The 21,940-nt window shown below is 44.1% G+C and overlaps 1 protein-coding gene and 1 pseudogene across 1 annotated transcript; one reads left to right on the top strand and one right to left on the bottom strand.

The window, feature by feature from the left end:
• Positions 1-3,155: 3,155 nt before the first annotated feature.
• LOC141793188 (Golgi-associated kinase 1B-like) lies at positions 3,156-4,085 on the bottom strand (annotated as a pseudogene).
• Positions 4,086-6,126: 2,041 nt separating this feature from the next.
• LOC141793560 (transmembrane protein 144-like) lies at positions 6,127-17,627 on the top strand. The gene is made up of 13 exons (XM_074674337.1): positions 6,127-6,505; positions 6,601-6,759; positions 6,837-6,959; positions 8,545-8,644; positions 8,787-8,867; positions 8,985-9,063; positions 9,147-9,179; positions 9,285-9,364; positions 9,929-10,047; positions 10,791-10,910; positions 13,410-13,507; positions 16,889-16,942; positions 17,030-17,627. The coding sequence occupies exons 1-13, from the start codon at positions 6,418-6,420 to the stop codon at positions 17,111-17,113; spliced, it is 1,218 nt and encodes a 405-aa protein (XP_074530438.1). The 5' UTR covers positions 6,127-6,417; the 3' UTR covers positions 17,114-17,627.
• The last annotated feature ends 4,313 nt before the right edge of the window (positions 17,628-21,940 follow it).

The following is a 21,940-nucleotide window of genomic DNA, read 5'->3' as shown; positions in this document are numbered from 1 at the left end:
ACCGGAGAGTTTAGCCGACAGGCGCCGGCCAGTGCATTGCCTCTGACTCCCCATGTCAACCACCCCAGTCGTTGGACGGGTGTGGGGGGAGTTATCGTGCTACTCTTTTCTACCCTAACCTAACCTAATTTCTAACCTTAACCCTATCTCTCTTTAAGCCTAAACCTAACCTAATTATTAACGCTAACCCTATATCTTTCTCTTCTAAGCCTAACCCTAGCTTTTTTTCTAACACTATTCATATAAATATTATTACATTAAGCCTAATTCACGGACCAAATCCCAAACCCAATTGTGTGTCTTAACTCCGCCCACCCACTATAAAAGCAACTGCGGAGACAAAGTGAAGTCAGAAGAGAGTATTGCAAGGAAGGAAAAGCTAGAGGAACAGATATGAAGGCCAAGAAGGCAGACAAGTCAAGAAAAGACAAAGAAGAAGAGAGTAAAGACCAAGGGGGTGCCAAAGACAAAGAGATGAATAAACGAAAGTACACAGAAGAAGAGCAGCTAATAGAAGCTAGCCTAAATAATAAAACGGCTCAAGATACGCCTGAGGAAGACACAAATAAAGTCGAAACGTTGCAACAAAATCTTGAAGCCAAAGAAAGAAAGCTGAGCAAAGCAAAAGAGAGAACAAACAGGGAACGCGATAGAAAGAGAAGGTCAGAAAAGGAAAAGTCAAAAGCAAAGCAAAGGAAGAAAAAGAGACAGACTTCAGAAAGAAAACACTTTGATCCACAGTTGCTGGACAATTTTTACGGCCCATCCAGAGATGGACCAAAACTAAAACAAAAAAGTTATACACACAAACAAATCACCCGTACGGCTGTCGGGCTCAGCCCAGGAGTATGTGCCCGTGCATGTCCGGGTCCTTACACAGGACCCGGACCCACTCCTCTCCCTCTTTACTCGTTTCTGTATATTAATGTCAAACGTCACACTATCTCTGTGTGTATGCTGTCACATACACACACACACACACACACACACACGCGAGACGTTCTGCTGCTGAGCGGCCTGTGTGTTTGTTAGAAAGTTCCTCCTCGTTCCCAGAGGCGTGGGCCTCACTGAAGTACTGATGGAGGTGCAGAGGGATTAAAACAACAGCCACATGAATGCCCAGCACAGACATGAGAACATGAACCACAAAGCCTCATTGACTCCAACCCTGAGAGCCTGAAGCTTGCTGTTTATGACGGCATGAAAAGCAGAGACCAAGCTGGAGGTCAGGCTGCAGACCTGCAGACCATTCCTGTCCAGCCTTGACAGACTCTGACTGGATAGGAGGGGGAGGATCCATACACATATTCAAAAATGGTGTTTTATTGATCTAGTTGAGAAATAAGTGAGTGAATTTTTTTCTTAACCCTCAAGTCCTTAAAATAATGTCAATAATACATCAGATATCTGGCAGATTGTTTTATTCAACAGACAAGCTCTGCTCAGCCTGATAACGACCTGATCATTTGAAGCAGGTGTGCTGGAGTGGGGTAACATCTAAAACATGCAGGGCAGGGGGTCCTCCAGGACCAGGGTTGAGAAACACTGCTCAAGGAGTTCTGCTTTGATTATGATTTTCACATATGTTTCTTTAATTTCAGATTTAATTGCCAGACTGCTGTTTTGCCTTCATCTTCCTTGTGCTGCTGTTCTCTGCTTTGTTCTGCTTGGCTCAATTTAGCCAGGCTTCGCTTTGGCCTAAGCCAGTCCGTTCAGACTGTTTCTTTGCTTGTTATGATACTGCACAAGATTTAAATATTTGCTTCTAGGCCAATCCATATCAGGATTCTAGTTTCTCAGAGTAGAGCATTTTTCTGTCTTCTGTGTAATTATGATGTCCTAGTTGTAGTGAGTATTTACAGTGTGAGTTTGCAGTGACTATTACAGTGCCTAGTTGTAGTGATCATTCACAGTGTGTGAGTTCATGAGGGGCTCACTGGGTGTTCTTGTACCCACATAGGACCTCCCCACAGTAAGTAACCTGTCAAGGTTTTGTAATTGAATTGAAGTTCCTATCCTCTTTTTAATTAGCTCTAGTGTTTGTTTTACTTTTAGCAAATTTTTGGAAATAAATTATTGTTCTAACTACCTGCGTTTCCCTTTCCCTCAGGCATTTAAGGTCTAGAAGTATAGAAATTTAAACTAATAATAAAAATAAATTCAATTAGTGAATCAAATGCATGTCTCCTGCTTTTCCTTGAACCTCTAAATTTGGTTTGGTGTCAACACATCAAAGAAGGGGCGCTTCCTGGCCCAAGGGTCTATTGAGACCCTGTGTGTATTTACTGGTGTGTCTGGTCACACATGGTAAATGATTTGCAGGAGCTTTAATCATGTAGAAATAAGTACACTCTAACGAAACAATGCAAAGGACTGAGGCTTTAAAGAGCTTATTAAGATTTTAAAAAAATTGTAGTACCGCGTGTCACACCCTGGGTCATCAGGGGTCAGGATTAGCTGATAGTTTGCTCAGCAGTGACAGAGATCAGAAGGAACAGGAAGCTTAAATCTGTTGCTGTTACACTTACAGGCTCTCGGACGTCTACGTGAAGATGATGAGTGTACTGTTTAATCCCTGTTGAATCAAATTAAACACTTGATAATAAATGTGCCCCAGAGTTTCTGCTTACATCATCTTAAAAACCTCATTAAAAGTTTGCTGCTGTTCTTTAAGTTTTGTGTAGTAAAAACTTGAATTCCTAACTTTAAGTTTCTGACCCCTCAGTTGCTAATGATACATTTCCTGCTGCTTTTAAACATTTGACTGATGGCAAGAAGAGATTTGAGAGACTTACCCCATCACGAGCCTGCAGGATACGGTTTCTCCCTCATTATTCATTCTGTCATAGTTACTGACAGTAATAAGGTCCGTTCAGGTCTTTGTTTTGGTCCTCACTCATGACTCCTTATCAGCTGTCATGCTAAGTGAAAAAAGGTGCCTGTACAGTTCATCAGCTCTGCATTGTTGGTATTTTGGTTCCTGAATTCATGCAAAGGATTCCAGTCTGAGTGAGAAACTTGAACATCCTCGTTCAGTTTTCTCTGTTGTAGTGGAAATCACCTGTATAGTAACCCTAGAAGTTAACAGTCAGATTTACTCAGTTTCAGTCAGAGAGGACAGAGAGGAAGACTTGGTGTCAGTTTATCAGACATACCGTGAGAGAAGCTGAACTTTCTGCTCCCTGCCAGTAACGTCCTGTTTAGTCCCAGCACCCTGTCCAGGTGGAAGGCGAAGACCTCCGTGTTACCCCACACCAGTGTTTCTCAATTCTCAGGTGTGTTGGAGAAGGGTAACATCTAAAACATGTAGGGCAGGGGGGCCCCAGGACCAGGGTTGAGAAACACTGCCCCACACCGACCTCCACACACCTCCTGTCTGTCCGTGTTTCTCTGGTCGGTCGCTGAGTTCCCCTGAAATTTTAGAACTGAGGGAAAGTCTACTCCCTGAGAAACTTCTTTCACGCACAAAACTTTGGCATCCGCGGGAAGGCGCATGGCTCTGACGTCATGTGTGCTGAGCCATGGCGGTGCCTTCTGCCTGTAAGTCCAGGTAGACTAATGAAAGAGCCTGCTTGCTCCTGCGTTACCTATTTATAGAGTGAAAATAAAGACTAATTGTCGTTCCTGGTTTCTCTAACGGAAGTGTTTCGTGGAAAGTTGCGCTTGCTTTGGCCCGAGTCCTGCTCCAAACTCACGAGTTTATTCTGCTGAGCCAGCGGTGATACTCCTCCTCACTTTCCTCCTCCGTTTAGGTCTGATGGTCCCACTAATGTTTGCTGGTGTCAGGAGCTTTGTCTTCAGTGTGATGTACACCAGGCGTGGTGATGGATGGCGTGAGGGCAGAGTCCGACAGCGCATCACTAGTTAGTAAATTGTAAAATCCTCCGGTGTGTGTGTCCTTGTCTGCATCCGTCCTCCTGTCCTGGCTCTGCTGCGAGGATCCAAACTGTGAGACGACAAAAACAAATGGACAACGATCCCAACGATCAGAGTCAGTGGAAGGGGGACACCTCCAAAAGCCTCGGAAAAGGGAGGCAGAGCCATTGAAGGCGAGACCTCCCCATAAGGACTAATGACGTAATCATAGCTGAGTGTCTTTATTGCGCCAAACTCAAACCGGTGGGAGCGTCGGAGACTCTTTTTGTAAGAGCGGATTTATGGCCTCAGTGTGAACTCAGACAACAATGCAGGGGATAGACAGGATGGAAAACCACCCTTCAACTTAACATGAGGGGATTTAAATCCTGTTTTTAATAATTTCCTAACACAGCTCAGCCCTTTGTTGATGAGGTCTGTGAAATCCTTTAGAAATGAATCTTAGAAAGAGAGCTGCCGACCTCTTTCTACAAGAGCAACCACTGGAAATGTTCTAAAAAGTGATTTACAAACATTCAATTTTTTTAATATATATTTTGGACAACTTCTGATATCCCCTAAAGACATATAAGGGATTACTTTAGCTGTGCATCCTTTAAAAAAAAGTTTGACTAAACTCCATCAGCAGGTAGGATCTAACAAAAAGAAATACTTCATCCGTCAAACATTCACAGGTTTTGGGGGACACCTGCTGGTCCATTCAACATTAGTCCTTAAAGACAACAAAATATTTTAAAAAATGACCTTAACAGAGGTCCCTCCTGTCATGATGAGAAGAGGTGGAGGAAAACAGGTTGGGATGATTCAGCAGAAGACATGAGAAGAAACCATCGTGTCATCCTGCTGTGGGGAAACGCAGGCACAGAGGATTTCCTGACCCCAACAGAGAAAGGGTTTGATTATAGATTTACTGTGGTTAACCCTAACCCTAACCCTAACCCTGAACTGATGGTATCTGGATTTTCTCATCACAATGCAATGCATGCATCACAATGATGAATGAGTCAAACAAGCTGAGCAGCCCTGACACACTGTGTTAATCTCTTTTAAAGTGACTTTGGTGCAAACACTGTATCACTGTTGAACAAACATGGCTTCATTACCTGAGTCAGTGTAGATGTACTCCCAACCAAGTATTACTCCAATACAAAGAGTACTAGTATCTAACTACTTCCTATAATCCTTAAAAATCCAAAATGTCCTGTTTTCACTGTGTGTCTGATTAAAAAAAAAATTGCCAACCCCAGACCTGGTTAGGGAAATCATAAAAAAATAAAAAGAGCTGAGCCTTGACTTCACGATTCAAGTCATGAAACACGCGATGGCCCCAGACCTGACAATGAAAATCCTGAAAGAGAGATGAGCCTGAGTAAATTAAAAAAAAGAGATGACCCAGGACTCCATAATACTACACATGTAAGAAACCATGACCCAGAAATCCTAAAAGAGTGATGACCCAAGACACGACTCAAAAATCATTAAGAAAAAGAAAGACAGAAAGAAAGAAAGAAAGAAAGAAAGAAAGAAAGAAAGAAAGAAAGAAAGAAAGAAAGAAAAAAGAAAGAAAGACAAAAACAGAAAGAAAGAAAGACAGAAAGAAAGAAAGAAAGAAAGAAAGAAAGAAAGAAAGAAAGAAAGAAAAAAGAAAGAAAGAAAAAAGAAAGAAAGAAAGAAAGAAAGAAAGAAAGAAAAAAAGAAAGAAAGAAAGAAAGAAAGAAAGGTGGTGACAATAGGCCTGAATAAAATAAAATAAAGGAAAATGTAGATGACCCTGGGCCTGACTACAACACCGTAAAATCAACATTTGAGCATACTGTGCACATCCTGCAGTATCTGGTCTGTTAAACTTTAGCTCTCATTGTTTTTATTTTACGGAGTATTTTCATTTAATGTGCTCTTCACCCCCACCAAACAGGAAGTTTCTGCTTGTCTTATATTTAACAGTCACAGTGTTTCACATTCATCTCTTTATAACTCCGAGTCCTCGTGCACTCACGCACCCACGTCGCCCACTGCACGCCTGACGTCAGTTAAACCTACAGGGGTTTATACTGCGTTCACGTGCAGTAGGAATAATTGGAAAATTAAGTTTCTGATTCTCTAGTTGTTTAATATTAAAGCCAAAGTTAATAAATCACTTAAAGAGTGTGAGAAAGTTTTTTGCTGACACGGCGAGTTGACAGACATAGTGTGATTCTGCGCAGGAGGATTATGGCAGACCAGAAATATGATACTCACACGCTTCCCTCGGCTCGGCTAACGACTCGTGAACGCACCACGCTCGGATGAAAGACTTCTTAACTTGGGAACCCCAAACATCTGAGCAGCACGTGAAAGCGGGCATGGTGCCTCGGCTTTGGCAGCACTGAGATTACCGGCTCTTTGCTTTCTGCCGGTCATGTTTCCGCAGCAGCTTCTATGTGTCGTATTGATTGATTGGATAATAACGGACACCTGGATGAGAGCCTGAGGACGCGCGGCCTGCTGGGTGTAAACACTGAGGACCGGCTACTTTAAGGGAAAGTGGAAGTTAATTTGAAAATGCCCCAGGTGAAATACCTGTCGCTTTTATTCGTCCTCGCTGTGTTGATTGAGAGCTGTCTGAGCGCTGAAAATGCCACTGACCAAGGTAGGATCCTGAGCAGCTGACTGTATTAGCTGTGATTTGACTGAAATATTCTGAAATAATCTTTGTCTACTTTATTGTGCTTCTTGTTTCTCCAGGTGTCGAAAGTACGATGTTTGGCCGAGTGGGAACCAATAATTTCTCTATTAACTCCACCAACATGACTCACTTCGCCTATGGCATCGCTGCAAATGTGGTTGCTGTGCTTCTGTATGGAAGCAACATCGTCCCAGTGAAGAGGATAGAGACAGGGGATGGTGAGCTGTGGTGGGATTGAACAGTGTGAACATTGTTTCTAGCTCTGTTTGTGAACGCTCTCCTGTTGTGTTGTCAGGTATGTTTTTTCAGTGGGTCACCTGTGCAGCCATATGGGTTGTCGCTATGCTTGGAGACTTGATGCTTCAGTCCCCAAAGTTTCATCCTTTTGCCATGCTTGGAGGTTTCATCTGGGCTACAGGTAATTCTGAAATAAACCAAGCAAGACTAGGAGCGCTTATAAAATGTGAATTATTTAGAGATTTAATCAAAGGTTCGTGTGTGTCAGATGTCCTGCTGAGCACTCAGACCTGTCAGTGTCCAACAACATGATGCTCTTCCTTTGTGAGATGAGGACAGCTTTAAGGAGACTGGTGCTTACAGTTGAAACTCTTTGGGGCACAGCCTAATTCAGCGTTATAGTTTGGCTCACATGCACCTGTGTTCTTGCCACAGTTGATATAAAAGTTACATTTTAACACCAAGAAAATTAACCAAAATGAGTAAAGTATTTCAAATAATGCTTTATACCACCAGGGATGCACCAGTCCAAACTTTTTATTCCAGATAACAATACCTGGCTTTTGGTGTTGATTGACTGATCAGGTTTGATACTTGTGACAGTTTAACACTCTTTAATCCTTAATGTGAGGATGACACTGAGAATTTTGTTTTGGCCACTTTAGGCTTTTTGACTTTGTAAGGTACATTATTTTTATTTCACAGGATTAGGAATGTAAAAATGTGCAGTCAGTAAATCTCAGCGTTAAATAGATCCATCACACAGATTGATCTTTGTCACATACCCAACATCACTCCTCGACTCTGTAAATGCATCCTTAAATATACCACCTCACCTCTGCTCAGGAGGTCACATGGTGCCACAGAGTCACACTTTGCCCGTTGACCCTGGACACGCTGTGCCCACACCTCACTGCTCGGAGTGAAGACAGCCATCACCTCCGTCACCCCTCCATCGCCTCCGTCACCCCTCCATCGCCTCCGTCACCCCTCCATCGCCTCCGTCACCCCTCCATCGCCTCCGTCACCCCTCCATCACATCCGTCACCCCTCCATCGCCTCCGTCACCCCTCCATCGCCTCCGTCACCCCTCCATCACCTCCGTCACCCCTCCATCACATCCTGCTGTGAGTCCAGGAGAGCAAACCACAGAGACTTGAAGAGAGCGTGTGGCAGTTTGAGTCATTCACCTTCATTCATCATTTACGTTCTGACTGGACCAGCTGTGCAACTGCAGCTGTTAAAAACCACCGGCAGAGATTCAGTTTCACTGGGAAAAATACGCCATCAAGTGAAACTGTCGCCTCTTTTACGCCGCGCGTTGTTTCACAGCGTTTGAAGTTTGCCAAATTTCTTCCTTTTCTAAAAACAAACGATCCAAACCTGCGCGGTAACTGCTTCATCAGTTTAGAGTTGTAAAAAGTAGTTGTGACACATGGGAGGGAAAACGCCAGCATGTGAAACTTAACAGAACCAAGCGTCAGTGCTGATACGACTGAACACTTTGGAAACGCTGACTTTTTATCTTTTTAAAGTGTTTTTTCAGGAGCTTGTACCTAAAGCTGAAACACTGAAAAAGCAATAACCTACCTCTTCTTCTTCTCCTCACCCAGCAGTCTGCAGGATTTATGGGACTTCCTGTGCTCACGTTGTACAGACAGTCCTGTGAGAACATTTTCACCTGCAGGGAGAGCACGTTATCTCTTATCTGCATCATTCATACTGCTGCCAAGCCTCCTCTGCAGCCCTTCTTCTCTTCTCTGCAGGGAATATTCTGGTCGTTCCCATCGTGAAAGCCGTGGGCCTCAGTCTTGGAGTTCTGATTTGGGGATCCTCCAGTTTGTTGATGGGCTGGGCCAGTACAAAGTGAGGAATACTAACTATTTTTGCTCTATGTTGGCTGATGAAGTTCATGTAGCAGAGATATCCTCTCGTGTCATTTCATGCGGAGCTGTTTTCTCAGTTGTTCTCTTGAAATGAAAGAAGTAACAGTGGCTGCTCTGTTCAGGTTTGGCTGGTTTGGGATTAATCCTCAGGATGTCTCCAGACCAGTCTTAAATTACTGTGGGGCTGCGCTGTGTCTGCTCAGGTAAACTGAAATGACTCGTTCTGTATTTCACTTCGTTTCAGCAGCGAGACTTGAATTAACATGTCTGAGGTCATCTGAGGTGACGTTTTGGATAACTACATGTTGTGTTTCCTCCAGTGGCCTCATCTTTTTCTTTGTGAAGTCAGACGTGGATCTGCATTCCAACGCAGAAACCATCCCGTTACTCATCGACAAAGTGAGCACCATCATCAACTCTTTTCTGTTTCTCGCCCTAAAACGCTCTCAAGGTAAACTCAAACGTGCTTTTTTCATCTCAAGGAGGATCAATTCCTGCCACTGGGTCTGTCCAAAGTGAGTCCTGATGATTTGTTTTCTCCACCATGTCTTTTGAAGGCAGCTTAAGTGAATCCTTGGAAAAAAAAAATAAATCCTTTACTAAGAAGTTTCTCTCTGCAGAGGCCAGTCTCAGGCATCAATGGACCGGCTTCCACACCTTTCTGGATCGATATCATCGGAACCAAGACCAGACGGTTCATGTGAGCGCAGCAGATTAGCAGTCAGTGCACAAACATTGTTATGATACATGCAGGTTTAAAGCAGAGACTTGAAGAAGATTTCAAAACAAAAGCTTTGATTAAATCATTAAAATGTCTGTGAACAGCTCTGAAATGTGTTTCTCTCACACCTCTTATTTATGAGGCTGAATGTTTCTTTTTCAAACCCCCTCTGATAACTCTCATCATAATTACGTTGCTTTCATCCCAACGGGAATGAGTTTTTGCAACAATAGAATTGATTTAACATCATGTCATGAAAGCATGCAATCACAGTGCAGAAATCATCAACAATAAAAAAGATTGTATGGATCTAAGAGAGCAAGCACGAGTGGCCTGAGCCATGTTTGCAAAGCAGGTTTCACCAAGATTCAGGAAAGAGATGGGCACAGAGCATCCCCCACACCCTCCATTTCCATCCTGACAATCTGGTTCTTATAAACCAAGCACTCAATGTGCAAATGTGTGTTATGGCTTCAACTGTTTGTCTCTGGTGATATCAAACCCATCCGTCACGCAGCATCTCCATCTCCTGGTGTTTTGCAGCGGTTGCATCCTGGCTGTGTTATCTGGCCTCCTGTACGGCTCCTCCTTCACACCCATCCTCTACATCAAGGCCAGATCTGCGTGCACCGACTGCATTTTCCAGGGAGCCAGTGCCTTTGGTATGTTTCACTGCCAGATAATGTCTGCCGGCTTGTCTCTCTTTAAGCCTCTATCCACTGAATGTCTTCTTTTTCAGACTTTAACATCCCTCTTCTTACCAAACGCTGAATCCTCCAGAGACAGTTCAACATCCTGTCCCCAGGAGGACTTTCCAAATTAGCTTTAGTGAGGTGTCAATGAAATGTCCTGCTGCCATGAAGAGTCACTCAGGCCATGTCCACACGTAGCTGGGTATTTGGGAAACCTCATATATTTTTAAACGTTTACGCCTGTCGTCCACACCAAACTGCAGCTTTACGTCACTAAAACGATGTTTTCTGAAAACTCTGGTTAAAGTGAAGATTTTGGAAAACTCCGATTCATGGTTTCACGTGGACGCTGGTATAACAAAGTTTTCGGCTCTGAAATGTCACAGCTGAATGGCGGTGGCTCATTCTGATTGGCTGGCGTGGGTTTTACGTCAGGAAAACTCCGCCCATTAGGGGTTTGGCGTGCTTGGAGCCACAGTCATCAGCAGATTTACCCGCTGCGTGTGGACCAAAGTATTTTTTAAAAGAAACGGGGGGGGGGGCCTCGTTTTTGAAAATACCCGGCTACGTGTGGACACGACCTCAGACCGTTATTGACCGTTGACCCAGTTTAACTCTCTTATGTAACTAGGGTTAGGTTATCTTAATGTAACAAACATTCATGAGGAAAACAGCTGCTCCAACCTTAATGTTCTTCTTTGTCTCTGTCACAGACCTGGACTACGTCTACGCACAGTGCTCTGGTATTTTCTTGGCGAGCACCGTGTACTTTGCCATCTATTGTGCAGCCATGAAAAACAAGCCCAGGGTTTACTCCAGAGCCATCCTACCAGGTAACACACCCACCGTCACCAGGGGACTTTTTAAGGCCTCATGAATTCAGATCTTCTTTGATTTTGATTTGGGGAGAATTATAAACGTCCAGCCTTTCAGAGTAACATCTGAATGTTTAACTATTTCTTTCAGTGATCTCTTTAGAAATCAGTCTCTAATGCTGTGTCCGAAATGGCATACTAACGTACTACTCACACTAAGTGTGACGTCAAAAATAGTATGTAGTGCGTTCACATTAAATAGTATGAAAAGATTGTGTCAGTGAGAAAGACCCGGATGTATACTATATCGGTAAAAATTGTAAGTATTGGAGGTGGGCATACTAGTCGCACTGACACGCCCCATAATGCATTGCGAGCCCCGTATTTATAAACATAAATAGTGAATGAGATGACAAGATGAGAAGCAACTAAAATGGACTTAGCTCTACAGGGAAACCTAAACGTAAGTACAAAGAAATAAAGTGCCTGAGGCGACGGACGGATCGTCTTCGGTGTCTGCGAGCAGTAAACATTTTTTAATTTTTTGAAGAGATGAATTCGTCTGGAGACCGGTGTTAGCTACAAATCATCCACTAGCGAACTTCCCGTTTTCAAAATAAAAGCATCTTTTATTATCTCCGGAAGTTTCTTATAGCATATTGGTGCCTTTAACAGAATGTCTGAATGTCATTTATGGCCCAAATGACCACATTTTGGTTTTCTACGTGATGAATTTCTCGCCTAAAATGTTCTTACAACTTTCAAATGTGGCGAATCAACAGAGATATTTGATAGCCTGGTGAGCTTCCAGAGACTTATGTGTGCTTCCAATTTTTGTCGTCGGAGGTTTTGAAATGCATCATGGGAAACCGAGTAGTATACTACAGTGTAAACGGTTGGCACTCTAATCATACTTATAGTATGTAGTATACAGTATATACACAACGACCGTGTAGTATGTAGTACGTTAGTATGCCATTTCTGACACAGCCTAAGTGTCCTTATTCCACCGTCACAGACTGATGACATCACAGCTCACCTGTCCCCCAGGTGTGTCTGATCACAGATGGTCAGTGGTCAGTTTCCTGCAGAGTTACGTGCTGCGTCAACATCAGCAAACTCTGATCTGACCAGGAAACATGTTGTCCATTAGGGGGCGCTGTGGGGGACATGATAGGATGGTTTTGTGACGGGATCAGGATCTGGATTTGATCATTCAGACTTTTTTGGCCTTAAACAACATTTTTAGCCCGAGGTATTTCTGATCCTGCATCCTGAACCATTGAATCCACAGTTTTTGTCTCATCTGCATCATGTCCAAACTTTGATCTGGTCTCGTTTCCTCTGATGGGTTTTTTGAACTCTCACATTTTCTCATCCTAATGAATCCGTTTATTCAAAGACGTCCGCTCACAGCTGAAGGGTTGTTGAGTTTCTGCTGAGTTCAGAGCTTTAGCTTCAGAGCAGCAGACTATGAAAAGTCCACATGGAGCTTACTGAGATATTATCAGATCTACTTTGATTTAGTTTGTGACCCAGACAGAAAATGTAAATGCACAGATAATTGTTGGCCTGATGGAAGTGAAAGGCCTCGAGTTTTCAATGTAAAGTCAAACTGAAATATTGTTCATATCCTGTGTCTTTGTCTTACAGAAAACTCTACTTTTTGGTTGTTGATTTTTAGGTGATGTTGGGGTAAAAAAAGGACAATTTTGATGCAGCTGGGGTGATATTTCTATACCAGAAACACTGCTGTTACTTTCTACAAATTTCCTTCAGATTCATTTGATCAAATTCTGCCTTTTACTCTTTCGTGCCACAAGAATTGATTCACATGAAACGGCCTGAAAAAGAAATCCGCTAACACCAGATTCAGATCAGAACTTGGGATTAGGGAGCAGGGAGGTTTTTCTCAGCCAAATCTGGTAACATGATTTAAATACAGTGATAACAAGCTGCAGGCTGTGCTGGCTTCCTTTCCACTACAGTTTATCTGTGACATGGAGTCAAAATGAAGACTCCTGTTATTTGAAAGGATTACCATCAGCTGGTTTATTTCTGGAGACATCAGGAGTGTCCTCTCCACACGCAGCCGTGTCTAAAAATAAATCAGTTCTGAGTCTTACCATCACAGGAGGAATGAGAGGAAATGTAGCAGCTTCCTTTTACAGTCTGTAATGAAAACATGCGGTGTCTTTGTTCAGGCAGAAAGTTCCAGAGACAAACCTCCCAAAACACGGCATCAACATGTTTCCTGTGGTTTATTAAAGGAAAGAAGAGTCCTGTCAAAGAGTCGATCTCTAACATGGGCTGAGTCTGAGCCTGAATCACACCCTGCTGCACTGAGACCTGAGAGTGCACATCTAGCAGAGACTAACCTCCAAAAACACGGCATCAACATGTTTCCTGTGGTTTATTAAAGGAAAGAAGAGTCCTGTCAAAGAGAGAGACCTGAGAGACCTGAGAGTGCACATCTAGCAGAGACTAACCTCCTCTCTGTGTCCTTCTGCTCCCCAGGCATGCTGTCAGGAGTGATGTGGGCTCTGGCCACATACTGCTGGTTCCTGGCCAATAACTACCTGAGTGCCGTTATTACCTTTCCTATTGTCACTGCGGTGAGTACATCCCGTCCTGACAGACCAGGCCTGTCGGTGGAAACTGTTGTTCACCTCAGTCCTGAAGCTCAGTTCACCAGTTGTTGGGAAAGAAAAATCAGAAAGGGTTTGACTTTTGGTCATTTTATCAGGGTTTCTGTGGAGTGATGACGTGTTTCATTAGATACACAGAGACATCAGGTTTGAGACTGAAGCAGTGAACCCTGACCCTGGAGAAAATGAGCCAAGGAAGAAAAAATGAACATTTTGTGTTTGTGACGACATGATTCAGCCTTCAGGGGTCTGTCACGCCTCTTTCTGATGCTGACACAGCCCTGGCTGTAGTGATTTCATGATCAAGTTATTTTCCATGACTGACGCGTCTCTCTGATTCATGTAATGTTTGTGAACAGGTCAAAGTAACGGCAGAGCCTCACACGTCAGTGGCCTGGAGACAGTAATAGTTCAGAGACAGTGAAGAGAGAGTAACCAACGCAAGAGCAAAGGAGACTCTGTGAATTAATGTTCTGCTTTAATGACTTTAACATCCCAGTCCAAACTGATAATATCTGATGGGTGAAACAGCTGTTTTTGACTCAGGAGGACAAAGTTTTACAGGCTGCTGATGGTGTTCCTGTTTGTTACCATCCAACAAAGCAAAGCAAATATAATCCCTAAGATTGGCTGGAAGTCAAACTATCACCGAGCTGCTCTGCCTCTGTTCGTACCACATACAGCATGAGTTGATAGGATATATAGGACATATAGTATATATAGTATATATATACTATATATAGTATAAATAGGACATATAGTATATATAGTATATATATAGTATATGTAGTATATATAGTATATATATAGTATATATATAGTATTTATATTATACCTTGGTCTGTGCTGTAAAACAGAAACACTAACCTTCTCCCAAAGACTGTCGGGAATGGAGTTGAAAGTTTAAGGTAAATGGATCCAAACAGCAGCGAAGCTCAAGTTTTCATGGTCGTCTGATCCAAACAAAGCAACATAAACAATGATAATGTGACAAATGGATATAGCCTCATGTTTAGGAGAGAATAGCACAATGAGGAAACAGCCTGTGACTGAAAATCAATTAAGCGCTCTCTTTAGTTTAAGGTGAACCTCAGGTTGTACTCGCTGTGTAAAAATATCAACAGACGGCTTGAATGCTTGAGGCCACTGAGGCGTTGCTCCTCAATGAATGCACTGGTTGAATTTTCAGTCCAGTTATTTTCTCTTAAAGCTCCAAAGATGTCCATGACTCACATTTTCCACAACGAAACACCCACACATCACCCCGACAGCGCCCTTCAGCTTCAGCTGTGAAAACCAGCTCTTCACTTCCACACAAAGGTTTGCTCCTCCTGCAGAATGTGAGTCTGAACCAACCGTGGCCTGAGTGTGCTCCAACACATCCATGATCTGCTCCTGCCACAGTTATCCTTCAGCCTGACCAACGTCTAGTTTGGTCCAACGTCTCACGAGGTTCCAGGAAATAAATTCAGAAGAAGGGAAACAGAAAACTGCTCCCACCTCTTTCTCTAAATCCTGAGTTTGAACACCTGTTCACCTCAGTCAGTAACGTTTTTATTCCAAACCTGCACAAAGTTATTTTGAAACCTGTTCTTAGACGTCCTGTGAACACTTTACACGTGATCTTGTTATAGTCTACCTTTTATTTTTCTATTTATGATCACCAATTCAAAATTAGATTATCAGCATCAAAAATCTTTTTTTTTTCTAAATGCTGTGCCTCAGTATCCATCGTCAGGTCGTGAAGGAATCCATTCACGGTGCAAAGGGATAAATATTACATCACTTTGCAGATTTGGGTCCTGTAAAAAGTTGTCTTTAACAAAGAAAGTTGGTTTTAAAAAGAAGATTCGTTTTTTCTCCAAAACAAATAAAGTCATGGGAAATGGAGTTCACTAATGATTCCCAACAGTCCTCATGGTGGAAAAATGCCCGCGTTAGAATTAGATCAGTGCTTTGCTCCTGAAAAGTGGAGGAAAATAAAGTCAGAACTTGGACTTGAATCCTGCTGGGAGACGCCAAACCTCAGGAACACATCGACAGGGTCCCGTTAGTTTCCCTCTCAGGGATTAAACACAAACTAAAGTACTGTGTGACAGCACTCTGCAGCTGTTTGTAACTATGACAGCACTGCAGCTGTTTGTAACAACGACAGCACTCTGCAGCTGTTTGTAACAACGACAGCACTCTGCAGCTGTTTGTAACTATGACAGCACTCTGCAGCTGTTTGAAACAACGACAGCACTCTGCAGCTGTTTGTAACTATGACAGCACTCTGCAGCTGTTTGTAACTATGACAGCACTCTGCAGCTGTTTGTAACTATGACAGCACTCTGCAGCTGTTTGTAACAACGACAGCACTCTGCAGCTGTTTGTAACAACGACAGCACTCTGCAGCTGTTTGTAACTATGACAGCACTCTGCAGCTGTTTGTAACAACGACAGCACTCTACAGCTGTTTGTAACTATGACAGCACTCTGCAGCTGTTTGTAACTATGACAGCACTCTGCAGCTGTTTGTAACTATGACAGCACTCTGCAGCTGTTTGTAACAACGACAGCACTCTGCAGCTGTTTGTAACAACGACAGCACTCTGCAGCTGTTTGTAACTATGACAGCACTCTGCAGCTGTTTGTAACTATGACAGCACTCTGCAGCTGTTTGTAACTATGACAGCACTCTGCAGCTGTTTGTAACTATGACAGCACTCTGCAGCTGTTTGTAACAACGACAGCACTCTGCAGCTGTTTGTAACAACGACAGCACTCTGCAGCTGTTTGTAACTATGACAGCACTCTGCAGCTGTTTGTAACTATGACAGCACTCTGCAGCTGTTTGTAACTATGACAGCACTCTGCAGCTGTTTGTAACAACGACAGCACTCTGCAGCTGTTTGTAACTATGACAGCACTCTGCAGCTGTTTGTAACAACCACAGCACTCTGCAGCTGTTTGTAACTATGACAGCACTCTGCAGCTGTTTGTAACAATGACAGCACTCTGCAGCTGTTTGTAACTATGACAGCACTCTGCAGCTGTTTGTAACAATGACAGCACTCTGCAGCTGTTTGTAACTATGACAGCTCCGCTCCTCTGGCAGATCGTCAGGGGCTGTAATCCACTCTGCAGCTTTGTCGGTTCATTTTAACAAAGAAGAAATTCAACAGATGTCGGAGCCTTTGTACATTAGTCACACACTGATCTGATCTGCTGCTGCTGAAAGTTTGTGACTGTTAAACAATCTGAGGATTTAAGGTGGAAATCTGAGGTTGAAGAGGATTGTTTTAAGTGACATGAAGCCACAGGAGTTGTTTGTGCTGACGTTGTTGTTTGGTCTGCTGTCTGCAGGGTTACGGTCTGGTGGCTGCGCTGTGGGGGTGTTTGGTGTTCAGAGAGATAAAGGTGAGATCAAATCTCGTTTCATCTTTAAACCACGGTGTTTAATGATCAGAAAACATCTAAAGCTCTACGCCTGCTCTGTCCTCTCAGGGTTTATCCAACTGCTTTGTCTTCTTGTTGGCTTCCTTCGTCGTACTGACCGGCTCCTTGCTCACCGCCATCTCAAAGCTCTGAAGCTGTGAAACATCTCAAAGCTCTGAAGCTGTGAAACATCTCAAAGCTCTGAAGCTGTGAAACATCTCCTGACTTTCATCGCTCAAACTTTCCCCCAGTTCTTCAATCCACTTCCAAACAAAATGTTTTTATTAAACTCTGATGAACAAACCAAAGAGCACGAGGGCTGAGCCGGCTGAGCGTCCTCTGAGCTCTCTGCTCTCTGGTTTGATCTTGACCCTGGAGGAAAACTGTCACCTGTGCATTGTTGTGTGTTGTTGAAATGTTCTATTAATTTAAAGTATACATGTAAAAATATTGTGTCACTTGTAATGTTCAGCTAATAACACAGTGAATACCTTCTTATCACTTCACATGAGCTCTCTGCTCCTTCAGACGGGCTGTCACGTTAAACTGAAGCACGTTTCTGTTTATACTTCACTAACACGGTGGCTGTCTGTGTCCATATGTTTCTGAACCAGTCGATGGTTTTCTCCATGTTTTTTCACTTGTGCTGCTATTAAACACATCTGGTACTGACTGAGCGGTGAACTCGTGCTTCCACTAACAAACGTTATGTAAATCAAACAGCGTCTGGCCCAATTAACATTTCTGCCAAGTGTCTGTTCTGCACAGATCGACTGTTGTCTCCTCGAGGAGCTTGGCGCGTGTGCAGAGCTGCAAACAGGAAGCAGTGTGCCCGTTCTGATTGGTTGGTCTGTGTGAGGTGGACTACAGGTGTTTTCACACTGAATGTTTTTTAGATGGCAGAGACGCAGGTGGAAGTTTCACGAGGTAATGTGACTCAGGTAAAAACGGAAAACCTGTCTTTGGGCGGTGCAGATTTTTAACTTTGACCTGAAAATAACAACAACCAGATTTATTCTTTTCATACTGATCTCCTGAGACTCTGCACACTCATTTCAGGACCTGACATTTCTGCTTTGCAGACCCATGATACCTCCTCTTTTAAACTTTGACCTTTGAGCCACATTCAGGGCCTGTACCATCTCATCGTTTGGTGACATCACAACATTACTCCAGTTTCAGTGAAATCAAGATGTCGGTAATATCTGCCTGAAACTTTTACAGTAGCTCCTAAAGTAAAATAGACGAAGGTAAAAACTTAAACTTTCTGAATGAAGTGAGATTATTTATGAACAATGACACCTTAAAAAAGACCTTTTTGTACAGAGACCATATTACTATTGTGATGTACAAAAAGCTGGGTCTTCTGAAGAATGCTTTGTTAAGGGTAGTAGCGCCCCCTGTGGAAAAAGTGGATGTACTCGTACAACCAAGCTAAATGCCTGGAGCCCAAAACCCAGGGGACTGAAGGGCCCCACTTTCACAGTCTGTAGTCAAACTGGAAATAAAGCCAGGAGAGTTTTTTTCCTCCTGCTCCATCTTCGGTTTCCATCCCGTCGTTTGAATACGTTTAATTTTCTGACTTCTTCCTTTAACTGATACTCACGAACCTCCACTCAGGATCTGTGGGCTGCTCAGGTAGTCCTGTCCACTGTTGGTCCGCTTCACTTGGTCCTCCTCTTCCTCCACCTCCTCTTCCTCTCCCTCTACCTCCTCTTCCTCCACCTCCTCTTCCTACACCTCCTCTTCCTCCACCTCCTCTTCCTACACCTCCTCTTCCTCCACCTCCTCTTCCTCCTCTTCCTCCACCTCCTCTTCCTCCACCTCCTCTCCCTCTACCTCCTCTTCCTCCACCTCCTCTTCCTCCACCTCCTCTTCCTCCACCTCCTCTCCCTCCACCTCCCCTTCCTCCACCTCCTCTTCCTCCACCTCCTCTTCCTCCACCTCCTCTCCCTCTACCTCCTCTTCCTCCACCTCCTCTTCCTCCACCTCCTCTCCCTCCACCTCCCCTTCCTCCACCTCCTCTTCCTCCACCTCCTCTTCCTCCACCTCCTCTTCCTCCACCTCCTCTTCCTCCATCGTCTTTAAAGATGGTAAAAGACAGTAAACATAAATGACAAATATAAACACAATAAAAAACTGTTTCCTGTTTATTCTCACACATGTAACTTTATGATCACAAACTGATGCTTTTCTCACACGTCTGTACAGATCCGCCTCGTCATATTCACACTTTTACCTGTTTTCCCTCCTCGTCTCTTTATATCTCCGTCCCACATACAGCTAAGGTCCGATCTGTTTAAAACTGTGTAAAACTCAAAACAATCACACACTGGATATGTTTGCTAAAGATTAATGACGTCCTCTCGCTCTTGATGTGGACTTGTTTTGGTCTGAGCATTGTCTTTGCAGCGTGTTTCTCTGAGTGGAGCTTGTTGTTGGATTTTGCAGTTTGGTGAAAATGCAAAGTTAGCTGCTGTGTGCAGAGTTTTAAGAGGAAAACAAATTTCCTGAAGGCGTGTTACAGTGGATGGTGTTGTTCCTCTCCCTCTACGGTCACACAGACGCTCAGATTAAAACCCTGACGTGCCCCTACAGACAAAGACAGAGGGAGAGGTAATACAGAGATTTCCCTGCTTTAGCCGGACTCTAACAGACAGTGGTCTGAGCAGCGTGGTGGGTTTAATGATCCAAGGCTCAGGTCGTCACAGACTGAGGGACTGTTTTGTCATTTATATTCAAACAGAGTCAAAGTGAGCAGTCTTTACAGCATCATCATCCCACTTTCTTCTTGGGTTTTTGAAGTTTTGCCCTTTTGGAGGAAAATCTTGGCATTCATGCATCAGTTCACAGGCGTCAGCGGCACAGACTGACATATCAGGGGCGAGAGGTGACACATCACGTCCTCCAGATAAGCCTGAGTTAGGAGACGGCTTTTGACAGGAACTTTTCCAGGCTCCTTTTCTACTGGTTTCTAAAGCTCTTTGGAATTTGGGTTTGCATGTAAGAGGTCATCCACAGACTGGATAATCCATGGACGTGGTCTCTGTGGCGTCAGCCATGTGTTCCTGGGTGAGGAGCCAATCACTGGCAGGGGTCACACTGAAAACACCAACCAACAGGCGGCTCTGAGCCCCCTCCTCACTGAGAGGTTAAAGACCTGTCAGTCCCCGGGGCTGCGCCTCTGATTAAACAAACTCATGATCTTAAATTCTTTCAACACAGCTGAGCTAGAAAAACATCAACATCTGCTTGTTGTGCTGCTTTTAAGACTGGTGCCCATCAGAAAGCTCATCCAGCCCAGCTGTTTAACTGTGTCCAAGCGCTGACTCCAGTTTGTTTTAAAGGGAAACGTTATGAGTGCAGTGTAGATGTCGTTAAATGAAGACAGTTATAACCTGCTGTCATCATTTCTAGTCCCTAAATGTAGACGCCAAATGAACAGTCAGAGAGCGTGCAGTGTAAAATGAAATCACGTCGTCCTTCTCCCTGAGCTGGGCTCACTAACCCTAACCCCAACCCTGGAGAAAGGACCTGAATAACGGAGTAAATTCACCTCTGTCAGGAAAATCTCATGCTCACTGAGTGAAATGTTTTGTCAGCTTGTTAACACACTTTTATCTCCTCACAAACACGGTGCGCGTGCAAGATGAATGGAGGAGTGATGCAATGAGGGCTCAATGTCCCTCATTTACGCTCTGTAGGATACAGCAGGAAGTTGAGACCAGGAGGGAGATAAAAGGTGACCAGAGCAGCTTTGATCTTTGTTTTTCTGAAAGACTTAAAAACCGCGTTATAAAACTCTTTCTGTTGTGTTCAGAGTCAAAGCTTTTCTGGTGCATTGTGGGATGTGAGGTGCAGAGAGAAGCAAACAGTACCTGAGGTGGAGATGTGGTGGAGACCTGGACAAGCTTTGATACCTCTGAGGTTCTGGTTAAACACAGCGGCTGCTTACATCATCACCTTACCACGGTAACGCACGGCCTCAGGTGAAGAACAGCAGCACATTCTACGGCATCACTGAAAGGACAAACTTCAGAAATCACTCAGTTCTGCTGCTATAAACAGCACCGCAGTGACACTTAGTGGCCTGTCACGATGGCTACCTGACGTTTTTCCATTCTTATCTGTACCCTCAGTTTCTACCTTTGTGTTCTTCTTCTCGTGTAAAGTCTTTCCTGTTTTATTTGCAAATCTTTGCTCCTTGTGTTTCTTCGCCTGCTGCTCATGGCCCAGCGTGTGTTTATTATCAGACTGAACCACAGAGGGAGGCCCGAGTGCTTGGCTCACCACGGGATCGATGTTTAAATCTGTTTGTCATGGATTTTTCCACGACACAAGTCAGAAACTCACCAAGGAAACGAGGAGGGAGGAGGAATGTTGGTAACAGGACGCACTGTCACAGACAGGACGCTGGGCCGCTACACCGGAGGAGGGGTAACTAACAGGTGGAGCACACAGGGGTAATATGGGTGTGGGGGGTCACTGGGCACAGGTGGAGCAGATTGGGGTCATTTGGGGCACAGGTGGAGCAGATTGGGGTCATTTGGGGCACAGGTGGAGCAGATTGGGGTTGTTGGGGAACAGGTGGAGCAGATTGGGGTTGTTGGGGAACAGGTGGAGCAGATTGGGTGATTTTGGGTACAGGTGAAGCAGATTGGGGTTTTTTGGGGGAACAGGTGGAGCAGTTTGGGTTGATTTTGGGCACAGGTGGAGCAGATTGGAGTGATTTTGGGCACAGGTGGAGAACATTGGGGTGATTTGGGGCACAGGTGGAGCAGATTGGGGGCACAGGTGGAGCAGATTGGGGTTATATCGGGCAGAGGTGATTGGGGTTGTTGGGTGAACAGGTGGAGCAGATTGGGGTGATTTGGGGCACAAGTGCAGCAGATTGGGGTGATTTTGGGAACAGGTGGAGCAGATTGGGGTGATTTGGGGCACAGGTGGAGAACATTGGTGTAATTTGGGGCACAGGTGGAG

The sequence above is a fragment of the Halichoeres trimaculatus genome, unplaced genomic scaffold, assembly GCF_033239565.1.
Source record: "Halichoeres trimaculatus isolate MK-OKI-2021-1 unplaced genomic scaffold, fHalTri1.1 fHalTri1_scaffold_7, whole genome shotgun sequence".
In the NCBI taxonomy this organism is placed as follows: domain Eukaryota; kingdom Metazoa; phylum Chordata; class Actinopteri; order Labriformes; family Labridae; genus Halichoeres; species Halichoeres trimaculatus.
The sequence above is the reverse complement of the archived record's forward strand: the minus strand, read 5'-3'. Positions and strand labels throughout refer to the sequence as shown.

Bases quoted from the DNA above. Each gene is read 5' to 3' on its own strand.
- LOC141793560 (XM_074674337.1), top strand. From the start codon at position 6,418: ATGCCCCAGGTGAAATACCTGTCGCTTTTATTCGTCCTCGCTGTGTTG. The intron at 9,365-9,928 runs GTGAGCGCAGCA...GGTGTTTTGCAG, and splicing joins ACCAAGACCAGACGGTTCAT to CGGTTGCATCCTGGCTGTGT. The intron at 10,048-10,790 runs GTATGTTTCACT...TCTCTGTCACAG, and splicing joins CCAGGGAGCCAGTGCCTTTG to ACCTGGACTACGTCTACGCA.